Below are 24,724 nucleotides of genomic sequence, written 5' to 3' on the forward strand. Positions count from 1 at the left end.
TTTGAACATGTAAGAAAACTTGGTTTCTTTATAAAGTAAATTTTCAAGTATATTAATGTCAAACATGTGACTTTTACAAGATAAACACTCAACATGTTTCTCATTTTCATTAGATTCAATCAATTTAGTTTCAAGATTACTAACTTTGTTTCTTAATACTACTTCTTCATTTAATGCTTTCTCATATTTAATTTGCAAATCCTTAAACTCATTTTTCAAATTTTTATGAGCAGCATCTAGTTTCTCAGATTCATTTAACAATTCAAGAAAGACCTTTTGTAAATCAAAATCATCACTTGACTCAAAACTAGAATCACTTACTTGACTTCCTGCATCATCAGAGTCAGCCATTAAACATAAGTTTGCCTCCTCATCTGACTCACTTGAGCTTGAAGTACTAGAAGCATTTTCTTCCCAAGCAATGTAAGCCTTCTTCTTCTTGGGAAATTTCTTTTCCTTACTTCTTTTGTTTTTAGGACAGTCAGTTTTTACATGTCCTCTTTCTCCACATCCATAACACTTGATGCTTGATGGAGATTCTTGAGTTTCCTCTCTTTCTCCATGATGTTTATCCTTTCCTTTTGCTCTCATGAATTTGGAAAATTTCTTTATCATGAGGCTCATGTTTTCCTCATCATCAGAGTCATCATCCTTGGTTCTTCTTGAACACTTTCCTTTTGAAATTTTAGATTTGAAGGCTAAGGTCTTCTTCTTTCCTTGATTCTCTTCTTTAGTCAATCTGTTTAGCTCAAGCTCATGCTCACGAAGCTTTCCAAAGAGAATTGTCATCGACATTTGGGTGAGGTTTTGTGACTCTGAGATAGCTATCACCTTTGGTTGCCAAGACCTGTCTAATGATTTCAGAATTTTTACATCTAATTCATTAGTATCAAATGTCTTACCCAACCAAGTTAAGTGATTCACAATAAGAGTGAAGCGCTTTTGGACATCAGAAATAGTTTCTCCAGGTTGCATTCTGAACATCTCGTACCTCTCACATCTCCTGTGTTGTCTTACAAACTGAAATTCTATAAAACTCATCAAGTACAACAGTAGATGAAAAAATGTTGCGAGCCTTAATATCAAATTGGGTTCTTCTATTTTCCTCAGGAGTCCAATAAAAGTATGGTTTTTCTACTTCTACACCATCAACAGTTCTTTTAGGAATATAAGGACCATTTAGTACAGCTTCCCAGATGCCTCTGTCAATAGACCCCATAAAAATTTTCATTCTGACTTTCCAAAAGGCATAGTTATCACCAGTAAAAAGTGGTGGTCTGTTGATGGATGCACCCTCGGCATATACTTGATTTTTATGACCGACCATTTTCAAAAAATTTGAAAGAATATCAAAGCAAGCTCTGATACCAATTGTTGGAACAAATGGTACCGATTTTGCACAACGGAAATATCAAAATAGAGCACAATACGGATTGTTTAAAAGCGAAGAGCTTGTTCGGTCAATTAAAAAAGTGGTTCCTTTAATTTTCTCTTAAACGTTTTATCGAACGGTTGATAAGCAGAAAATATAAAGAGTGTAGGGAGTAGAAAAATCACTCAAATGATACTTTATCCTGGTTCGAATCAAAAGATTCTACGTCCAGTCCTTAATCACTATGAATAGTGATTAACTTTTTCACTAAAATAGTTTCACAGTTGGAATGAAAGTGAATAGAAAATAACAATAACAAAAACACCTTCCTTCGACAAACAAACCGAAAGAGTGCAGAAAAAACCTTCCTTCGACAAACGAACCGGAAGAGCTTCCTTCGACAAACAAACCGGAAGCAACAGCTCTGCCAACTTGAAAAGATCCGCTCCGATCTTTGACACACAAAGCGCGAGCTTCTCCTATTCATAAGACTTGACAAGAGTAGCACTTGAGAACTTTCTCAGATTTCACTGTATTCTCAAATTCGCAAAGTTGTCTTCTAAAGTGTTTGACAAAGAGATTTATAACCTACTGGTCTGGAAATGAAAAGACGCATTACAACTGTCAGTGATAATCGATTATTGTAAGTGATAATCGACATGTCTTACGTGCTCGGTCATGCCCTCCACTGCTCGGTCTTGGTCATCACTATACCGCTCGGTCTTATGTTCTTGGTCACGAACGCTCGTGTCCTAACCGCTTGGTCTTGGTCATGAAGTGTACCGTTCGGTCTTGTTAGTTGCGTTAGGCCATGAACAGTGTTCTGCCTTTAACTGTGTTTGGCCTTCATCTGATTGTAGTCGTTCGATCTTCATCTGCGTTCCGCCGTTGACTGATAGCGACACAGGAGATGTATGGATGTATACGTTAACGATATGGTGGTGCGGTCTGAATTCGAAGTTCAACACATGAGGGACCTTGAGGAAGTACTCAGTCGCATCCGACACTTCGGAATGAGGTTGAACCTGGAAAAATTTGGGGTAGGCGCTAGAAAATTTTTAGTCTTCATGTTAACCGCTCGGGAGACCGAAGCCAATCCGGACAAATGTTCAGCCATATTAGAAATGAAGAGCCCCTCTACCTTGAAGGAAATCCAGCGATTAGTAGGCAGACTAACCGTCCTTTCCCGTTTCATACCCAAACTGGCCGAATGTATCCAGCCAGTCCTGTAAAAGATGAAGAAGGCGTCAGTGGACAAATGGGATCCGAAGTGCGAAGAAGCATTGTAGAGGGTGAAGGAGGTGCTGACCAGCCCTCTAGTCATGAACCGATTGATCGGGAAGGAAGATTTAGAGATTTACTTGGGAGTATCCGACGAGGCCATTAATGATGTCCTCCTCCAATAGAAACCATAACCAAGACTCATCTACTTTGTAAGTCGAACCCTCCATGACGCTGAGACTCACTACGCTTAAGTGGAGAAGGTAGCAATGGCGCTACTTCACGCGGCGAGGAGGCTACTACCGAACTTTCAAGGCCACCAGGTCGTAGTTCCAACAAATCACCCCATCTCAAAAATTTTGAGAAAACCAGACCTAGTTGGCCATATGATGGGTTGCACGGTCGAATTGTCGGAATTCGGTCTTCGATACGAGCCAAGAGGTTCGGTCAAAGGCCAACATCTGGTAGACTTCGTGGCGGAATTACATCCAACAACCCCTAACTTTAAGTGGGTTCTGTACATCGACGGCGCATCCGAAAGATCCTGTAGCGGAGCCGGAATAATTCTAGAAGGGCCGAACGAATTTCTGCTAGAACACTCCCTCACGTTTCAGTTCAAGGCATCTAACAACCAGGCGGAATATGAAGCTCTGGTGGCAGGGCTTGAGCTAGCCAAGGATATAAGGGCGCGAAGGATGATGTGTCGGACTGATTCACAACTGGTGGTGGGGTAGATGAATGGCGAATTCCAGGTAAAAAACGCCATCTTTTTTGTGATATTTCCACAAAGGGTCCTCTCTGGCCAAACACTTCAAAAAAATAGATATATTGCACATCCCCCGAAGGGATAATGCCCGAGGGAACAAGCTGCCCAAGCTCGCCAATGGAAAAGAGAAGGGAAAGTTAACCACGATCATAAAACAAGTGCTATCACAACCATCAATAGAATGCCTAACGGCGGCCACTGTAGAGTCGGACGATTGGAGAATGAAGATCAGAAAGCTCATGGACCAACAGGATGTCGGGCTAATTGTCTGTCCAGCGGACGCTAAGAAAATCGCCCTTTACCTCGTCATAGGGGGAGATCTCTACAGGAGAGGGTTTTCGACCCCCTTCTTAAGTGCCTTTCAGGACCTAAGGCCCGATATGTGTTAGACGAGCTCCATAATGAAGTATGTGGCATCCATACCGAGCAGCGAACCTTGAAAGCAAGGGTGGTCAGGGCATGTTATTACGGGCCCACCATGGAAGAAGACGCCAAGCAATTCGTGCAAAGATGCCCAGCATGCTAAACTCACTCCAACGACACCCATGCTTTACCGACCGCCTTGCACACCATAGTTTCTCCTTAGTCGTTCGCGTAATGGGGAATGGATATCGTCAGACCGTTTTCCCCTGGACGGTCTCAGAAAAAGTTTCTTTTAGTCGCCATCGTCTATTTTACCAAGTGAGTACAGGCGGAAGCGCTGGCAACAATAACCGCACAATAGGCGCAAAAGTTCGTTTGGAAGCTAATTTGCCGGTTTGGACTACCCAGAATGCTCATCACCGATAATGGCAGGCAATTCATTGATAGAAGACTAGGCGAATTTTATCGAGGATTGGAAATAAAACATGTGACCAGCTCGGTCGAACACCTCAAACGAACGGCTAGGTGGAGGCGGTAAACAAAATGGTCGTGGCAGAGTTGAAGAGGTGACTAGGAGAGAAAAAGTGAGCTTGGGTTGATGAATTTCCAGAAGTCCTATGGGCGAATAGATGCACCCCACACGGGACGACTGGGGAAATGTCCTTCAACTTAACATACAACACTAACGCCATGTTACCAGTTGAGTTGGGAGAACCCTCTTTACGGCGGCAGCTAGAGGACACCCACCTGAACGAGGAGGAACTAAGGGTAGAGCTAGACACCGTGAATGAACAAAGAGACCGAGCAGCGTTGAGAGCGGAAGCATGTAAGAGAATGGTGGAGATATGGTATAATACCAAAGTACAACCCAGAAACTTCCAAGAAGGAGACTTAGTATGGAGGAAAACGGGTGAGGCGCGATGGACACATTCTCATGGCAAGCTGGCGACTAAGTGGGAAGGACCCTTCAAGGTTGTAGACACCCTCGGAAATAGCGCCTACCGTCTTTCCCTCCCGGACGGACGACCAATCCCCAACACATGGAATGCCTCGCAACTGAAATTTTATGGTTAAACCCCTTTAGTTGTCCTTATTTTTGTGGGTTTTCCCCAGTTCGATCCTCGTTTTATTAGAACCCCTAATTTAGTCCTAAAAGATGTTAATTTGAGTCATTTTGGCCCCTACCGTTAAATTGGCTTAACAGGGTTAAGTTTTTGATGAGGTGGAAGGTTGACTTGGCAAGTTTTTTAAACGTGGCATTCTCTACGTTGTATACGTGGAATATATAATTAAAAAAATTTCTAAAAATTGAAACCCAAATTAGGATTCATCATCTTCAACCCTAACAATTATGTTCATCACGAATTTTGGTTTTCATGAAATTAAGCGCCACCAGATTAGGTTTTAATAAAATCAAATTAGGTTCCAGATTGGAGTTAAAGGCGTTTCGTAGGTTCCATGGAGATTCGAAAGTCTCGCGTTTTGTGTCTAGCGCGATTTAGGGTTCGTGGCTAATTTAGGGGTTTTCAGATTTGTGATTCTGTATCGAGAATCTTTGTCTTTTTTCATAAACGAATGTGATTTCAGATTTGGGGGTTTTAGAATGGCTTTTGAGCATATATTCGAAAAAATCAAGAAGGAAAAAAGGAAGCAATTCCTGTTTCCGCGTTTGGGTGAATGCATTTCTACTTATTTACGCCAAAATCAAGAATATTTACACATTGGCTTTGCAGGAGTTTAAAAGCAATGTTGTGTGAGAACCAGAAAAAATCCATTTATTTTGAGAATTTTGAGTTCAATTTACGTGCTCCGGAACAAAACTCCTCTTGGAGATCGGCACTCCATGACCGCATTTTGGGGAAACAAAACTGGTTGGAAAAATAACTAGTTTGGAATTTTACAGGTTTCAAATGGTTTAACGAAGAAGAAAATAGATGATGATGAGTTCGGTTGCTGCGGGAAGAGCTTGAGCGCTGGTTACGTTGGCCATGGTGGCAATTTGCCCTCGCGGTGCTGGATGGAAAGGAGATGAATTAAAGCGAACATGGCGGAGTCACGATTTTGAGTTTGTGGTTACTTGATTACAGGTTGATGGTGCACGAGGAAGATGATGGTGGTTTTGAGGCGCGATTGGGTTCTCTGATGATGATTATTGTTGTGTAATGTGCAGGAATTTCAGATGCTGGAATGAAAGCTAATTCTGAATTTAGGGTTTAGGTGATGGACAAGGAAGAGGATTTCTAGGTAGTGCTTCACTGTAATGGAAGATGACTTTTTTTTAATTTTTTAATCAAAATGTTAAAATGTTTTTAAATTCCACGTAGAGCTCTGTGAATGCCATGTTTAAAAAACTTGCCACGTCAACCTTCCACCTCATAAAAAACTTAACCCGTTAAGCCAATTTAACGGCAGGGGCCCAATTGACTCAAATTATCATTTTTTAGGACTAAATTGAGGATTCTAGTAAAACAAGGATCAAACTGGAAAAAACCCACAAAAATAAGGACAACTAAAGGGGTTTAACCAAATTTTGTTTTAGTTAAAAGTCATTTTCTTATGTACTCCCCATGTTGCAAAGATTTAATATAATGATAGGGCCTTCCATGCACTTTAAGGTTGTCAACAATGATATTCTTTTACCGGATGAACGTCCAAATCAATGAAAATCCAAGTTGATGAACGGAGCATTTCGAAAAGGAACCACTGTCAACTTGGCCAGGCAGTAAACAGCGAGTTCGTTCCACGAACCACTGTCGTTTGGGTCAATTTAAACCCAAGTAGATGAACAGAGCGTTACGAAAAGCAACCACTGTCAACTTGCCCAGACGGTGAACGACGGGGTCATTCCACAAACCAGTGCCGCCCGGGTCAATTTATGCCCAGGCTGATGAACAGAGCGTTCTGAAAAGGAACCACTGTTAACTTGGTTGGATGGTGAACGATGAGTTCATACAACGAACCACTACCGTCCGGCTCAAAGAAAACCCAAGTTAGAGAAAGGGGAGTTCCATGAGAGGAATAACCGCCAACTTGGCAAAAGAAAACAAACAAGAATAGCGACCGCGTAGTCCGTTTCAAAAAAGTTAAAATTGCGCGAACAAGATGCCTAGCAACGTTACAACAAAGATTTCGCTTTAAAGAGTCAAAATCGGGCGGTGATAATAAGCAACATTAAAATGCAAAGGTAAAAGCCATTGTATTCAGAGTATCGTTAGGGTATACATCAAGCAGGCCAATGGGGCAAAAACTAACAGAACCTATGTTTGTCGCCCGACCAAGCCTCAAAAAGTTAATTAAACAAAAAACAACATCCCCCACTCTTCAAAAACTAAAGCTACTCCTCGCCCACACCACCATCATCCTCGTCGGCCGGTTCTTCCTCTTCGGTCGGTTGCTCCTATACAACAGGAATCTCTTCATCAGCAGGGGTGTCTTCGAGCTGCACTAGCTCCCCATCGATAATGTCCTTCTCGATGTCAAAACCCTCGACGTAGGGATCGGCGATCCCTAAAAGAAGAGACATCTGGCGCAAGGCCTTGTTAAAACCTTCCTTGTGCTTAAACACGACTGAGGCATTTAGCGTCACGATCCTATCATCTGCCTAGCGCAACCGACCAAGAAAGGTCGTGTTTTCTGCCACCAGCTCTTGTTCCTTTTCAGCTTGCTGGGTGGCGGACACCTTCAGTTGACCGCACTCTTCAGTCAAACGCTCGTTCCAAGCCCAAGCGTCTCGAAGGAACTCGGTGTTCTGCTCCAACTGTCGCCTTGTTTCATCAATTTCAAGTTGGAGGTCGGCTTGTTTTTTCTCACATTCGTCGTGAGCGGCCCGCAACACCTCAACCTCTACACGGAGATTGGCAAATATCTTCTTTTTGGCCGCCAACTCTCCTAGCACGTGCTTGGCACCGCGTCGATTAGCAAAATCCCGAAGATACCACGCCAACATGGACGCTCGGGTGGACAACTCCAACATAGCGTTTGTCACTTCACCTTCGGAAAGTGGTTCCACAAATGTCCACTGGAGGAAGCTCATATGAAAGTTAGTCTTGTGACTAACATTGAATTGTTCTAAACAACCCACCCGGAAGAGGCCGGGCGGAGCTCCCTTCCTTCCAGTTCTTCTTGGAGGAGGGCTTGTCTCCCTCCTTGTGGGCCTTTCTTTTCCTATCCAAGGGGATGGTCGAAGTGGTGATCGCCTCCAACGACTGTTTGAGGAAAATAATGGGGCTCGGTTGAGGTTGACCAGCTTCAGCGACCCCTTTGCCTCCTTCCTTGAGGAGGGAGGACAACTCCTTCCAGCATCGGTCACCTTGACCAGAGGGGGTGGTAGCCGGGGAGCCCTGCTGGTCGAGGGGGCACTGCCCGTTTCCTTTCTCGAAGACATAAAGCTCTATTTTCGGGGAGCCGGAACCGACATAATGCTTGAAACGAACACACAAACTTAACTGCTAAGTTAACATCAAAGCACTAATCAAAGCAATCAAACAAAAATACCATACCGAACGTCATTTGGTCAAAATCCTCCTGGCCAAAGCATTCAACTAAGTCGCGGGCAGAGAGATAGTGGGGTAAGCTATTAGTGATCCTTACGGCCTCCAAGTTCGTCGGGTTCAAACAGGGGATGTCCGGCTTCGTCGTGGAATTCTGACTTGCCGACCTCTCTTATTATAACCTTAAAATTCTTAAACAAATTCGAATACGGCCTGAATAATGATCTATCCTAGACGAATGTCAAGGATACCCAACCTCGCTTAGGAAGGGGAAGACGTCGAAATAATGTAAAAGGATGAGGACAGTAGGATTTATCCCTAAGGCGGAGCACATTGTTGCAAATGCCTGAATTGAAGCCCAAGCATTCAGATGCAATTGGGGAGGAGCGACATTAAGCTCTCGAAGGACAACCATAAACACATTGATTACTATAATTGTACTTTCTTTTCTCTCTAAAATTGATAATTAAATTCATTTTTTCTCTACTTTAATTAATTTAACATAGATATTATATGATTTCAACAAATTAAACATAATTATACTTCCATCTTATGTTATACTAAATATACTATAACACACTAACAAAAACATGGGTATCGCTACATTTTTGTGTTTTCATTTTTAAATTTTATATTATAATATAAGTTATTAATATTTGTAAATTGATAGTATGAGTGTGTGAATGGATGTTTGTAAGTGCGTATGGGTGCATGTATGGATGTGTCTATGCATGTGTGTTGTTAAAAATAAAGTATGAACTAAAAGTATCATACATTTACATCATCCATGTTTGTACGCTTTTTTCATAGCTTTTTTCATATTATATCATAAGTTATTAATATTAGTAAATTGATAATGTGGATGGAGGAGTTGGTGCATGCATGGATGTATGAGTGTACAAGAGCGTGTATGTATTATAATACTAATATTTTAAAAAAGAAATTGCAGACATACAGGTTTGATAACACATGTGTCTCCACTAGTCCATATATAAAATGAATTCCTTTTTTGATGTCCACATTTTGTTTCCAAATTTTACCTTTTAAATATTTTTTAAACCAAAAAATTATTTTATCAATTTTATTTTTTTAAGTAACTGTTTTTTTAATTTAACTGTTTTTCCGATTTGAATGTTTTTTTAAACTTAACCATTTTTTATTATAAATTTGTCTACAAAATAAATAAATAAAATTTACAATAAAATTGTAAGAAATATTTATACTTAACATTATGATTATAATAGTAATAATAATAATATTGTTATTTTTTTATTATTATCATAAGAAAAAGTGAACACATGTATAGCTATCTAAATTCAGTTAATATTTTTCCAACGCGTGGTCCGCGAATTCAAAATCCAATTTTGTAGAGTATAAATTTATTTTTATGCTTTTCCATTTTTCATAATAAATGATGGTGGTGACTCCTTACTCTGTTTTTAAATTTATCTTTTTTGGTCTGTTGTTCTCTCACTATTGTTGTTACAAACTACTCACCAAACACATCGTTGCAAAGGGTTAAAGATCTATAACACTTGAGGAGTTATCTCATCAAGAGCGTGTCGGAACAATCGGTATCGTTATAGAGTCGCGTAGCGGAATAAAATATAGAAAGTGGAAAGCGTGTTCGGTCAAACTTGTAATAAGATGGTCTGTTTTAGAAAAATAATTTTATTAGAGAAAATTTATCAAACAGTTAATGTGCATAAAACAGAAAAGAGTATAGGGAAAAAAAAATTGACACACTGGATTTTTATCCTGGTTCGATTCAAAAGAATCTACGTCCAGTTGTTAATCACTATAAAAAGTGATTAACGATTTCACTAAAATCAGTTTCAACAAATTACAATAAAAGTGAATAAAAAACAGAGAGATAAAGCCTTCCTTCGACCAACGAACTAGAAGCAAGCAATCTACACTTTCCTTCGACTGACGAACCGGAACAGTGCAGAACAGTTCTTCCTTCGACCAACGAACTGGAAGAACAGCAGCGTTGCCAACTCGAAGAGAATCGCTCCGACCTTTGACCCACAAAGCGTGAGCTTCTCCTTTTCACGAGACTAGGCAGTGCAATGAACTAGCTTCTGGAACTTCCTCAGATCACACTGTATTCTCAAAAGCTCAAAGTTATGTTCTAAGAGTTTTGGACCTAACCTATATACCCAACTGGTCTAAGTTCGCAAAGATGAATTATAACTGCCACAGATAATCGATTATTGTTAGTGATAATCGATTATTCGAGTCCGTTACAGGGTTTTTCAAAAAGTGATAATCGATTATCCTGAGGAATAATCGATTATTCCAGAGACTTTGGCAGTTCTCATCAGAACTAGTGATAATCGATTATTTGGAGTAATAATCGATTATTCCAGAGCAACGAGGTTTTTCAGAAGGGCTCAGGATAATCGATTATAGCTTTCATTAATCGATTAAATGCGTAGCAGTTCTAGAAATACGAATTTTCTAAGTATTACATGTTTAAGGCTTTTCCTAATACATTTATAATCTACAAAGTGCTTCTAAAACAACTATAACAATGTATCGTCTTTCAGCATCATCAAAATCATTTATCTTCAAATTTACCAATGCTCTTCATTGGTAACAGAGCGGGTGAGGGATTTGGTCGAGCACTTCTAATGTCGATCGCTTATCAGGTGTCATCAAAGTGAGTCACTAGGAAGTCAACTACTTCAGAGAAAGAGTCCAATAAATTGTTGGAATAGTCATTTCTTTGATTCACTTATCAAAGACAATCAACCTTTATGGCAATCTGGAAAAAGCCCATCTTCAAACCCTTATATGAAGCGATAAATTGTTGGAATATTCATTTCTTTGATTCACTTATCAAAGACAATCAACCTTTCTTCTCATTCAAACTTGTGCGAAAACGATGGATAAATTAAGCAAGTGTGGGGGTTATGCCTAACCTCGCACATAAGACCCGAAAAGCCTAAATGGTTGCCCATGCGTTAGGATGAAATTGGGTAGGGGCAACATTCAATGTCTGTAATACCCTCACTTAGAAGTCGTCAAAGGGAATCCTTATGAACATGTCAATTAAAAAGCAAGCATAGACAGAAAAGAAGTCGAACTTGGAACTCCGTTGAACGTGACATATATATTCATTCCCTTTACAAACTCGAATATTCACAACATAGTCATTAATGTTGTCACCGAGTATGTACGCTCGTTTGGCAAAATCTTCTAAGTCAAGCCCTTGATAAGTGTGGAAAATTCTTGTTTTCATACTTATTAATTAGCTCAAAGTTGTGATTATTCATGAATTATGTGTTTTCCTCATAGAAAAGATGTAATAGTTAGTAGGAAAATTGTGTAGTTCTTTGTACAGGAATCTTATACATCATTTGAGTGTTGTTAGCAGTTTCTCGCTAAGTCAGTCATCATGCACTAAGCTACAAGGAAGATCATTCACTCAACACACTAGTACCACTCGCTCAACGAGTGGGATTAGTTGAGAGATGATCAGTTGATTTTTCACTGAACGCATGCATATTTGTATGCTGAGTGAATTATATAATTCTGGATTAGTTTTTTAGTTCGAGAAAGACAAAAAACAAGTAATTCTAAAGAGGGAAAAATACGAAAACATTCCAGGAAGTCCAGGAAGGCTGCTTCAAGACATCTAGACAACATTCTTCACTGATTTGCATCAAATGTGTATGTTTTAGATGACTAGGAGTAGCTAGATTTCTCTTTCATTGAAATTGGATGTAATGACTTCACTATGATGTAAATTTCATGTGCAATATATCGTTGTTCGTTCATATGTTCTTTCTTGAATTTACTATCATTTTATGGAAATATAATGATATTTGAATGTCTTTGCTTACTAGAAAGTAACTTTGAACATGGAACACCTAAGTGATTTGGAATCTAGGGATAGACTCAATAACTTGGTCATTCTGAGCATTTGATTTAATGCAAATTGTATATTAATTTGACTAAGGGATTAACACTTTGATGTATGAATTTAGAACTAGTTGATAAGGGATTAGGACTAATATGCCTTGATGTGAATGTTTGAATAAAATAATGATATGATGTACAAAGTTTTATCTTCATATGATTCATGAAATCTAATTTCAACGAAGCTTCTCTTAAATTTTCCACCAAAATATCTAAATTTCTTGTTATTACAATTTATTTCCGTAATCATGAATTCAATCGTTATTATGTCTAAATTGATTTGGTAAATAATTATGATTAGACAAACAAAACACAAATCCCTTGGGAGAACGATATTTGGAACTTACACTAACTACTTGAAATGATTTGATTCACTTGCCAAAATGTTATCAGCCCCTCATAGAAACCATGTGGCATACCCACGGACGTCATGAGGAACCTAGTTGTAACTTGAAATTTTAGGCAAGTTCAACTCATCCCTTTCCTCGGACGCATCAACTTGAACTTCACCCATCGTGTCATGAGTAGGGTCCTCTAGAGCCTCACCCTCATTATTGATCCCCTTATTTACATTTATCATGCTAGTATTGATCCATAATACACTTCACTCGGTTGATCCTAAGCTATCAAATGACTTAAGTGATGACGCCAATGAACCGACATCGTCAGCATACCCTCGACCCTCTTGACCATAAAACCCCTTGGAAAAAGAAATGCTAATAGCAGACATCATTACCTTAAAGAAAAATCGTTCGCTGTGGGTAGAGCAGTGCAAGAGAAAGGATGAAAATGGAAGCCCAACCCTAATGTTATTTATAGAATCAGAAGGCCAATAGTTGTGTAGTATACACCATCAGATCTAATCCAATCCAAAGGTTGAAAAGATCTTACGCTTCGCATCACATGTCAAAATTGAAACCGCCCATTTTAAGGCGTCCAATCACTAGATGATAGTACCAGGTGACAATCACTAGAACAAACCCCTTCACCTAGTTCTCGAAAATGCTTGGGTTTGGGAGACTAATGTATAATATTTTTCCAAGTCACAAGGACAAGTCATCAGTTAGCGAACGACCACATCAGATAGTGTAACCATGTAGGACCTAAAAGCGAGGAATCTAGGGCATACCTATTCAAGAGCCAAAACATAAATGTCTGACATTAATGGTTAAGATGATTGATCGACTATTAGAGATACTGACCGATAGAAATGTCAGTATTGTTCAATTAGTCTAAAAATAGGTTAGTTCAAGTCAACTTAGTAATTATGTTTAAGAAATGTTTAAGTCGTAGTTAATGATAAGAAAAAGCCTTTATAATTTATATAAATAGAAAACCGAAACCAAATAATTGATTTCTTTTATGATTGAATTTAATACCTTTGCGTTGAGATTCTTTCTAACTTAAGTATTATAATGCTTTCTACAAATATCATCGAATATAAACTACACACAAATAACCTTGAAGCCTACCAAACCAATCAAATGAATAGTTGAAGATAAGGAGTTAAAAATACTTAATCAACCCATTGAAAAAAAGAAAAAAAGTGAATATGTTAACTAATCGAGTAATCTTGCAAATAAATAGAATAATTTAAAAATTTGAAGACAATAACATGTATATTTTAAATAAAAATTAGTGACATGTGAGTAAAATAAAATTCATATATATATATATATATATATATATATATATATATATATAAAATCATATAAAGTCAAAGAACTTACAAATAATCCGTGGTAAATTTATAAACTTAAAACAAAATCCGTAGTAAATTTATAAATTAAAACAAAATATGATTGAATTGAAACATGCATATTACTCTTTCCTAATCCTATACCCTATCAGTAGTCTGAAAATAATGTTACCCAATTCTTCCACGTTTGCCCTTAAATCAAATGCTCTTCTCTTCGTATACATCTCAGAATATCCCTTCGCTTTCACTCTCATATTCTATTAATGTGATGGATTTTTTCTGAAACATATATTATACCTTAAAAATACGATTTTTTTTTTTAATTTCATTTATATCACCCTGTGGAAGAATATAATCCAAATTTAGAAGGCACAAACATTGGATTCAGATTGATCAAAGGGTTACTGCCATAGGTTGTTGTAAATAGCCATCGTTGATCCTTGACATTGTGAAAAAAGTGGCTGATGCTATAGCAGTTTGCGTGGTGCAGTCTTAGAAACTTTTACCATGCTATGTAAAACCATGGATGCCACCAATGTTGATACTGAAAAGTGGCAAGAGAAAATGTGAGCAACAAGATGAGGGCCATTGAATGGACTCCTTTTGGGATCTTCTGTTCCACCGCAAAGTATCTCTTGTGGGTGCTTGTGTTCCACCGCAAAGTCTCTGTCTTTGCCATGAACAGGTATTTAGTTTAGTCTTTTCCATTTAGCCTTCTTTTTATTTGCATTTCTTTCTTTAATTGTGCAAATTTTAGTGAGGAGAACTTAGTTTAATGGATCAACTTGATTTGTTGGTGACAACAGTGGGTTCATGCAAGTGATTAATGATAAGGATTCCAAACAAACTCTCACCTTCCAAGGTGTGGATTCGAATCCCCTCTCGCCCACTTTTCCCTCTTGGCGGGAAACCCTCTTGAAGGTGATCTTTTGACGCCTAGAGACTTGTTGGGTGGCTGCAACAGGATACAACAGCTTGTAGTTAGTTAGGGCTTTTGCTGGCACTCTGAGCATGTCGTTGACACCCATAGTACTTAGGGTGTCTGTTCTACCACTTTTATTGAATAAGAAAATAGATCTTGAAGTGGTGGTAAAAGGGTTTCAATTATGATGGCTGGAAAAAATGTACAGGGGGATTGATTGTAAAAGTATTTTCAGTTTGGGGACAATAATTTAATCATTTAACAGGTCTTCCATGTTCTAGGAGTGTTGGTTAATTGTTTTGTTCTAAATTGGAAAATTTTTTTTGGATGGTTTGAGCGTATTTTGCTTCCATAATTATGTTCTGGGTCGAGTAGTTGAGTTCAGGGGAACAGGAGTTGCATTATAGATTCGTGAACAACAAAATTTGAATCACATGTGTCTCTCTTGGACTGTGAGCTAAATCTGGTTAACTATGGTATTCACGTCTTTCTGGAGATGCAGTTAGTAAAATGATATTGAAGGGAAAATAATGGAAGGAAAAAAAAGAGAAAAACAGAGAAGTTAAGATGATTTAGATTTGTTCTACTGCTAAGTCAAAGGTTTGTCTACATTAAAGTTACTTATATTTTTCTTTGTTATTCTTTATGTTGTTGCAAGTTTGAGTCTAAGAGTATTTATTGGTCCTTTAAATTTGCAGGACAGGGAGGATTTTTGGAAATAAGAAAGAGTTCAAGTATGCTTCCCAAGAAAATGAAAAATCTGCATTACCAACAAAAATGTAACCAGATAAACATGACAAAATTCTACCCAAGTCAGTCATAAAAAAAGAGAACTATCCAAGAACTTTGACAACGAAGGCAATGGGCCTCATAAGGATACGGAAAACAAGGAAAGTCTCAAGCTCTAACCTTTCAAAATGTGTGAAGTGTTTCCTTTTATCTAACTCATGTGCTTTGGATTTCCTAGTACCATTAGGAGTTTAGGAGAAACATTAACAAGTGAGAGTGAAAAAATCTTATAATTATGTTATAGTAAATCTCAGGCTAGTGAATGCATGAAATCGAATACCAAGTTTCATTACCCTGCTCTAGATGAGTTTCAGAAGCAAGTTCCAATTATTTTGTCAGTTTCTCTCCATATTTTTTTAGTCAAGTTTGGATATAGTTTTCTCTTTTGGAATTGCGGTTATTCATAGTCTTCAAGTTCTTGATCTTAGTCCATCTAAAACTAATATCCAGATTATACTGTATATCTTTTATAAAGCCAGAACCGGGGGATTGCATTTAGAAGAATTTGTACGGTGTAAACAACAACATACAGTGATGATAAGATACTGTGTCAAATTATTGCTTTTAGTGTTAGTTCTGCTGCGATCTGTACCAAAATATTAGTTTTAATATTGAAACTTTGCATGGTTGCTAGATTGTTTTTAATTTTTCAACCAATCATGAAACATCAATTGAGTTACTGGCATTGACATTAATTTTACAAAATTGAAGATTTTAGTGTTTTCCACAAGTAATGGTAGCCCTGACATAAGATCTGAGAACTTAAGCTTTAAATTTCATGTTGTTGTTGACTGGGTATTTCTAACCATCAGAAGTTTGTTCATTGAAAAACTTAACCCATAATATTGGGTAAGGACCAAAAAAATAGTGGGATTTAAGTGTAACAAAGTTTAGTCCTACTCCTAACTTTCATTGGTATCTATGTCTAATGATCATGGAGTTTAGCAGTTTGGATCAAACTATAGATAACTAATCCAACAGATCAAAGAAAATTTGCACTGTCAAGAAATCATTCAACCTATTTTTTTAGCTATTTGGCAGGGTTTGAAATGGCTTTAAAATAACTAAAATTTAGTATGAGTGCTTCAGTTTCATCTGATAATGTTACTCTGTAATTTCATGGTCTTACCACAGAATTGGGAATCCTCAGTTGAAGAGGTTGGGTTCATCTCAAGCATGACATATGTCTAAATAAGGACGTGGTAAGAGTTTTGGGGTTTCACATATGGTCAAACCTTTGTTGACAATTTGGGTGAAGATTAGAAGTGATGAGTCTATACATAAGTGTTTGATATTTGGTTTCTCCTTTAGGTGATATTTTTCAATGCTAATGCTACACCATGTATTTGGACCTTGATCTGGATCTTAAAATTTGAAGGAGGCACATCATACAAAGTGATCTCAATGAATTTAACCCGATGCATGAAGGTATTGGCTAGCCTGATCGTTGATCATTGGGTTCCCTATCTCTCAAGTTAAAAATTATGGAAGCAAGTATTGACATGTGTTATATGATATTTGATGGAAGTCCCACATCGACTAGAGATAAGGTTAATTTAGAGTTTATATGTGGGTGTAAACCTCACCTTACAAGCTGGTTTTGTGGTATTGAGTTAGACTTAAAGTCCACTTCTTAACATGGATTCAAAGCCATGAGTTAGATCCTATCGTAGTGAGATTTGTGTTTGTTGGGCATATCATTCCACCGTTATCAGACCGCTATGGAATCACCCATTAATGTTTAGTTCCACTAGACATCACCTTACAAACCGGTTTTGTGGGGTTGAATTAGACTTAAAGTTCACTTCTTAACAATATTTCCTTCCTAACATGGTCACTCTTTTTATACATTGTATTCTGTTTCCCCATATTTAGTCTTGTGAAGCAGTCTTGTCCCCAAACCCCAAATTATAGTAGGGGATGGTAAGATAAACTTGGCAAATCTACCAAGATAGGCTTTGATACCATCTTGGAAAGTAGATTTAGGCCTAATTCAATCCTACAAAACCAACTTAGAAGGTGAGCTTGCATTCTCTTATATAATACACTTTGGCTTTATCTTTAGTCGATATGAGATCCCCACCAAGTGATATGCATCATTGTGAAAGGCTAGGAACACGCTCTCTCTCTACATTTATATCATTTATTATTTATATTTATTGTTTTTGGATTGACAACTTGATATCATTTATGATTCATATTCAAAAATTAGCTAAAAATTCATGATTTTAATGGTAATTTCATACCTTCGGTTACGAATTTAAAGTTTGTTTGTATTTTTTAGTTAAAGTCAACTACGCATTTATTTACTCCACTTTATCAAATTACAAATGTTTAGGTATTAAATGAAAATGCAAAGCTACGAACCCTACGCCTCTTTATAAGATCTGCCGCATCGGCCCTTTTCCTTGAACACAAGATCTGAATAGCTTGCAAGATTTATCAAATTCAACAAAGTTTAGTAGCAATTTGTTGAACTAATTGAGGTATGTTCCCTAATTTCTTTATTTTTCTTTTGATGGTTGTTCAGACACCTTTAGAAGATATTTTCTTTAAGCACTTTTTGTGTTCATTTCCAAAGAAGTTGAAAATTGTTTGATTAAAGATTAGAAAACATTTTCCTCAAAAATGTCTTAAAATACATGCCAAAATTTGGATTTATTTTTCATTATCTATTTTCTTTGTGTGTTCCCATCAATTGCAACCATTAGAGTCCCTGATCAGGACTAATAAATCCCTAACAAACCATCACCCCTCAAAGTTGTTAATGGTTCCGACACTAGCTTTGAAGCCACTGGTGACAATGTTTATGACTATGACATCATCTAGACAACCATTAACTTCTTTCTTGAGGCTAGTTGGTCTCAAGTCACATTTTTTGCATTAGGGAGGTATCTGATGAGGAAGGTGGTTTGAAGTAAGCAATGACACTAGACATGCTTGATAATGGTGGGGAGGTAGAAAAGAGTGATGAGCCAAACAAATATTGAAATGAAAACTATTTTTAGAACATCAAAACAAGAATATGTGATGTTTTGCTAACCAGATGCTCCATTAGAGTTATTTAGTTCTTTGATTGGAAGTTTTCCTTTGTTTTTACGTACATGGGTTTGGTTTGGTCTCCTCATTTTTGTATTTATTTTCTTTTTTCTAATAATATTTTTCATGTGATGACAAATGATTGGTATATTCGTGATGTCAACTTATCTGAGTTGTAAATGATTGGTATATTCGTGATGTCAACTTATCTGAGTTGTCAAGGTAAGAGTGATGTCTAACTTGAATTTATAAAAAAAGAAGCCAAATAGTCTTTAAGTATCAATATTAAAATAGTTTCCTTGATAGTATAAGTAATCTGAGTTGATTTGTATGAAATGAAATATAGGTGAAACTGTAGTTTCTCAATTCTTTTGGTGTTCCCTTTGACAATTGTTGTTAACAAGATTTTAAGTTATGCTTGTGCTTGCATGTATGTTGTGTTGTGATTATTGTGGGACACATAAAGAGATATGATGTGGTTGGAGAATCACTTCAAAACAGTATCTAATGATGTTAAACCTTGTGTTGTTTGTAAGTTGGCTTGGATAAATTTGGAGAAGAAAAACAACTCCGTCCTCTTCCATATTTCTTTTATTTTTCATTGTATCAATCAATCAACCAAATCAATTATAATTCGGCTCAATGTAGGCCTAAGTGGTTTCGATTAAATAAATGCTATGTTAACTATTAATTTTATGTATTTTTTTATGAAGTTTTTTTTATATAAGACACGATGTGTAAGTATAAAATCAACTATACATTAATCCAAAATTGGATTTTGAAGAGCGAGCTACAGTGGAGTGGAATGACCCCTGCATGCTATTCCATAGCGAAGTGGTTTACTGTAGTGGTCTGAGCAGACAGGATAGCAACACCATGGGTTGATTCTGTTAAAAAAAACCCTTTTAATAGTGACATTTTGGGCTTTTTTGGGAGAGGGTATAATTTTTGGATTTCAATTTCCGAACATGAAATCTACAAATATTAGTGTAGTGAAGATGATAAAGAAGAAAACTTGGATTTAGAAGATGATGATTCCTATCAAGAAAGCTAGTATTTGATTAACAGTGATATAGAGATAATAAACGTATAAACACATTAAAAATAGTAGTCTGTACTTTAGAGAATAAGATAAAGTAAAAAAGGAAAAATAATATAGTATTCATAAATATATAAATTTATATGGTATTCCATTATTTCCCCATCAAAATCAGCAATCTTATGGAGATTAATTCATGCCGATATTCCTACTTATGAAAATTTAAGGAAAAGAGAGATCATGTTTCCCATTATTCCTACTTTTGAATAGGTGGTTAAATTGTATGGGCCTGCTTAAGGAGATGGGGTTGAAGGTTTACATATATAGAGAGAGTGTAATAGATGTGCTGCCTTACTTGCCTTCTTTTCTTAGTATTGGTTTTTCTAGGGACACATACCATTTACTGTTTTATAGGTTTTTGCTTTTTGTTGATGGGTTTGGTTTCCCCGACCCATGATCTTGTATAGGTTTTCTTTCCTTCTAATAATCTAATATGTTGCAGCTGATTGATGTTATCTGGGGTACTAACCTAGTTAAGATAGTACATAGCATAGTGATGCTATAGCATACTTGTTTTTAATAAAAAAGGGGTTTGGATGTATGCTAATTTCATGAATAAAGTTATCTATGTGCATAGAAGTTTCGTTTGGTTTCAAAATTGGATCCACAAGCGAATTAAAATTTTCTTCTTTTTTCATTCATGGTATTTTTGGTATGATCTTTTTTGTCGTTTACATAGGATTGGACTGTTTATACTTTAGTTCAAAAAATTTAAAATGCTTTGACAACTTGAAAGGCAATGTGCAGTAAGGGAGATCATACTTACTTTTAATTCATTCTATTACTTCATAATGTAATTGTAAATTCAAGATGAAGGGTTTTAATTTAGGTAGACCAATCAAATATATTTGAAGTTATCCTCAACAGTATAGTTTTATCCTTACACAGTCTCTGGATCCCTCTTATTCTGATGTGTATTCAATTCATTCATGTATCATTTTTGGAAGTCTTCTAGAGTCACTTGTTATTCCTGCCTCATTTTTATTTTTTTGCATAAAAAAACACTCCATGCTCACATCAGGTACAGGGATTTCAACTATTTCCTGGGGCCCCCCTTAGAGTTGGTTAGAGAGTTCAGAATGTTGTGAGGGATTTTTTGTTGTTTGGATGAGAAAACAGCTTGATTAATGTTACAAAATTAAGGGCTTATTGCTGAAAATTCTTTATAAACAATATAGTTGATTAATGCGATGTGTATAAATGTAAAATCTCCTTTCTTGTTCTCACTCTTGACATTTTTTTGACCCAGATATACTTTCTGTCTTGTATTCCTTAAAATGGATTCAAATATGTTCCAATCAGCTTATTCAAGGAAATACTATTGTCCGGTATTGGGCTTGAAAGTTTTAGTTCTAGACAATAACTTGAAATGTCTTGCAGCGGTGTCAAATATGCTTCAAGCCCTAGGATATGAAGGTAAGTGGCAGTGAACACATATTTCTGAAAGCTAAAAGTTATTTTTCTTTTATATATACGTGGCTTATATACTGTTTAATTGCATTGAAATATCTTTGCAACCTCAACTTCAGATGTTCCGCAGTAGCTTAAATGATACTTGATAAGATAACATGTATAGATATGCTTGCTTAGGTCAGAATATCTTGTTCGTTAATCATTTCCTCCTGTTTTGTTATCAAAGCTTATAATGTTTGAGGGATTAGAGATCCTCCAATATGACTTGGTTCTAACATCCACAACTACGATTGTAGTCACACAATAAATAAAGTTTAGCTAAAAAATGATGCTTCTAAAAATACATACAAAATGAAGTGAGTAAAAAAATTCAAGAAAACTTAACTCTGGCCGTGACTATGCATATAAATTGTGCGTACATGGATCTTTCTCTTAGAAGATTATCATATGATTTTATTACATAATGTAGTGTAGCAATAATAGTTGTTTCTAATTTTATTAGTTGAGGCCAAAATTATGAGGGTATTATTTCCTCTTCTCACTAGTTAATGAACTTGATGGCCTTCACAGTATATAATCATTGGTTTATTTTTTAAAATTTCCTACTTTCTTGTACTACTAGTTGTGACTGCTTCACTTGCTTCTGAGGCATTATCCATTGTCAAGGAGAAGAGGAATGAGCTTAACCTTGCCCTTGTCGAGGTTCACTTACCTGACATGGGGATAGTTTTGCTATCTCAGAAAATAAGAGAATTAACAACCATGCCATATTTCCGTTAAGTTCTCAAATTATCTTTAGCTTGTTTTATTTGTAACCACAAATGTCATTCATGATTTCCATCTTTAATTGACAGCCTGTTTATTGTTTCTGTAGTTATGACGGCTAATAATAACACTCTTGGAGAGCTGTTTGGATCTAAACTATGTTTTGAAAAACCAATTAAGATTTCAGATCTAAACAGTTTGTGGAAATACGCATTATGGAGGATAGAAGATGGAAGAGTAATAACTATAGATGTAGAGGGTTTTGGGAGGTTTCAGTCACAGGAAACTATTGTAAACAACAATAGAGAATGTGAGTCATTCATAAATACTGGAGGACAGACTCTCCAAAGTGTTATAATTGGAGAACGGAAACATGAAAAAGGGGGAAAACAAAGTGAATCATTAATGCTGGGTAGGAAAAGGCTCAATCAGACTTATGATTCACATGTGAAGTTCTTAGGAGGTGGAGGTGTTGAATTGGCCGGAATCAGTGGTAAGTTTGGTCTTAGCTTATTTATTTATTTGTCATTTATGCTGTAGCTGCCAGCTATAAGAGTAACACTTGCTGTTTTTCTTTTGAGAAGCTCTTCCAGATCAAAGAACCCAGCTTAGGAATGTGTCAGGACTCGCAATACAAAATATTGAAAGTCATTTCCAGGTTTGTTCTTTTCTTTTCAATAAATTCCCTTTTACGTATGCAGGCTTATACCATGGCATGATCTGTGAGTGAAGAGTTTATTTCTGATATTGAATCTATGATCACCAAGTCATATGACGGAAACCTTACTGCCGCATCAAGGTGTTTCAAAATAGGCAGACTATACTTGAAAATTAGTTGTGCTTATTAAAAGTCGGCAATATGGTTTCAGCTATATTTCATTTCCTAGCTTATGAAGCTGCTAAATACTATAGTTTGGAGTTTTGTTTCAATATTGATTGTGTTCAGGACGTAAGGAAGTTATAAAGTCAGTTACAAAGTATTCATAGAATTTTGTGTGGGATTATGAAGTCAGTTATATTTCATTTCCTAGCTTTATGAAGCTGCTAAATACTATAGTTTGGAGTTTTGTTTCAATATTGATTGTGTTCAGGACGTAAGGAAATTATAAAGTCAGTTACAAAGTATTCATAGGATTTTGTGTGGGATTATGGTTGCAAGATTATCTGCAATAGTAAGGAAATATAATAGGGAAAGGCCCTCATGTTTCTAAGCATTTTCTCTTTAATACAAATTTTTGAAGGGGAGACTTTTGGATGACAGCATTTTCTCCTTTTCTTTTGCGCCATTCAAGATTTAATGACAGAAGCATACTCTCTTTCTTTCTCTCTCTAAATTGTCATACTCTATTTCTAGATTTGCAACTTATATTTTTAGATTCATATATGTTTTAGCTGACTGCAGCCCTAGTAATTATTTCAACACACTGCTAGTTAGTCTCCACTTGATTGAGCATTATGATGTACTTGAATCATAACCTATATGTATATTTATCTATTTCAGCAATACTTGAGACAAGTTAGTCCAATTCAACAACACAGTAATATGCATTCTTCTAATTTGAATATGGGATCACAACATCTGTTTCAAGCCGACAATGATAATAGGGAAAGGCGTCAACTACAAAACCGTCCTATTAATATTTGTGATTGCATGCATCAGTATTCTCTACGGAACCCTTTACTTGATTTCTTAAATTCAAGTGATCAAACATCAACTTCTGGAAAAAATCAAGTTTGCACATCTGACTCTGGTGAATTTATGAACAATGAAAATGATATTGATGGAAAAGTTTTCAGTGAGGATACATGCATCTATTGTGTGGATGATTTTTCAGGACAAAGTGAAATGAATTTTTGTACACTATCATCTAACGAGATGTGTCAGCAATTTCCACCATCATTTCCCGTTCCTCTTCTACCATCAGATGGAAAAGAAGATAACATTTCTGAGGTCAAAGCAGATGAAATTCTTTATCCTCCAAATGGAACTCAAAAGTTCAGTGATGAGGATTTAAATACCTGCTTATCAATGTATAATAATCCATGGTACGAGTATACATGCATCTTCATGATATTACATTTTGTCTGGTTCCTATTATCATTCAGGCTTATTCTCCATTCTTATCCTTCCTTTTCTTTTTGTTGACTTATTATGTAGAGAATTGCTGAGTGATGCTGTTGTTATGAGCTGTGGAGGACTTTGTGGAGAGCTTCAAGAAAATAGAGTTCACATAATGATTTGTGGACTTTTTGTTGTTTTTTATATTTATACTTTTGTCTTGCCTGATTCTCGATTGAGTATTGTTGACACTGTTTATGGGCTTGACTAATGACTAATTGAAAAGTTTGCTTGACCATATTAATTATCTTTAATAACAAACATGCTTTTATTATCTTGAAGCATTCATGTGAAATGTTATTTCAATTGAGGATTTGGGTCCCTGACCTGTATTTTATTTTTTTTAAATGTTTACTAAAAACATTTTACTTTGTTTTACACAGATAGGACTTTATTATTTCATTCTGTCTTTTATTACTTAATTTAGATATTAGTTTTATATTACAGTGGTAATTGCCATATTAATTAGCCCGATGAAAATATGGTTTAATTTGGTTGAAAATATTTTAAGATGTAAAATTAATTCATGGCATAATGTACAGCATAAAAAAACAATTAAACTAAGGTTTAGTTAAAATAATCGATCTTTTTTAATTAAAATATTATAAGAGTTCTAAATTAATTAAAAAGTATAATTATCCAAAAGTATTCTTTTATAAAAAATTGAAATTGATATAAAAATATCTTCTAGCTATATTATTTATATTAATTTACATATATTAACTAATTGAAGAGGCAAT

General features: G+C 36.3%; 2 protein-coding genes across 9 annotated transcripts; both read left to right on the forward strand.

Moving 5' to 3' along the window:
* The first annotated feature begins 2,862 nt into the window (after positions 1 to 2,862).
* LOC148191205 (uncharacterized) lies at positions 2,863 to 3,327 on the forward strand. The gene has a single exon (XM_088101330.1). The coding sequence runs from the start codon at positions 2,863 to 2,865 to the stop codon at positions 3,325 to 3,327; it is 465 nt and encodes a 154-aa protein (XP_087957456.1).
* A 10,758-nt stretch (positions 3,328 to 14,085) lies between these two features.
* On the forward strand, positions 14,086 to 24,265 carry LOC148191206 (two-component response regulator ARR14-like). Of its 8 annotated transcripts, XM_088101966.1 has the most exons (12): positions 14,086 to 14,523; positions 14,645 to 15,360; positions 15,459 to 15,679; positions 16,684 to 16,751; positions 16,861 to 16,977; positions 17,888 to 18,035; positions 20,937 to 21,103; positions 21,723 to 21,875; positions 21,975 to 22,358; positions 22,450 to 22,523; positions 23,367 to 23,911; positions 24,024 to 24,265. In XM_088101966.1, coding segments are annotated over exons 7-12 (1,296 nt in total). In that variant the 5' UTR covers positions 14,086 to 14,523; positions 14,645 to 15,360; positions 15,459 to 15,679; positions 16,684 to 16,751; positions 16,861 to 16,977; positions 17,888 to 18,035; positions 20,937 to 20,964; the 3' UTR covers positions 24,025 to 24,265. The 8 variants fall into 8 exon arrangements, with proteins under 8 accessions (XP_087958092.1, XP_087958091.1, XP_087958089.1 ...); XM_088101965.1 differs by having other exon boundaries at positions 16,684 to 16,977; XM_088101963.1 differs by having other exon boundaries at positions 15,459 to 16,977.
* The last annotated feature ends 459 nt before the right edge of the window (positions 24,266 to 24,724 follow it).

Source organism: Vigna umbellata, chromosome 11, assembly GCF_029865625.1.
Source record: "Vigna umbellata cultivar VRB3 chromosome 11, Vumbellata_1.0, whole genome shotgun sequence".
In the NCBI taxonomy this organism is placed as follows: Eukaryota; Viridiplantae; Streptophyta; class Magnoliopsida; order Fabales; family Fabaceae; genus Vigna; species Vigna umbellata.

Coding starts and splice junctions, on each gene's coding strand:
- LOC148191205 (XM_088101330.1), top strand. CDS start 2,863: ATGGCGCTACTTCACGCGGCGAGGAGGCTACTACCGAACTTTCAAGGC.
- LOC148191206 (XM_088101963.1), top strand. CDS start 20,965: ATGGATTCAAATATGTTCCAATCAGCTTATTCAAGGAAATACTATTGT. Junction 21,104..21,722: donor TCAAGCCCTAGGATATGAAG/GTAAGTGGCAGT, acceptor TTGTACTACTAG/TTGTGACTGCTTCACTTGCT. Junction 22,524..23,366: donor ATATTGAAAGTCATTTCCAG/GTTTGTTCTTTT, acceptor TATCTATTTCAG/CAATACTTGAGACAAGTTAG.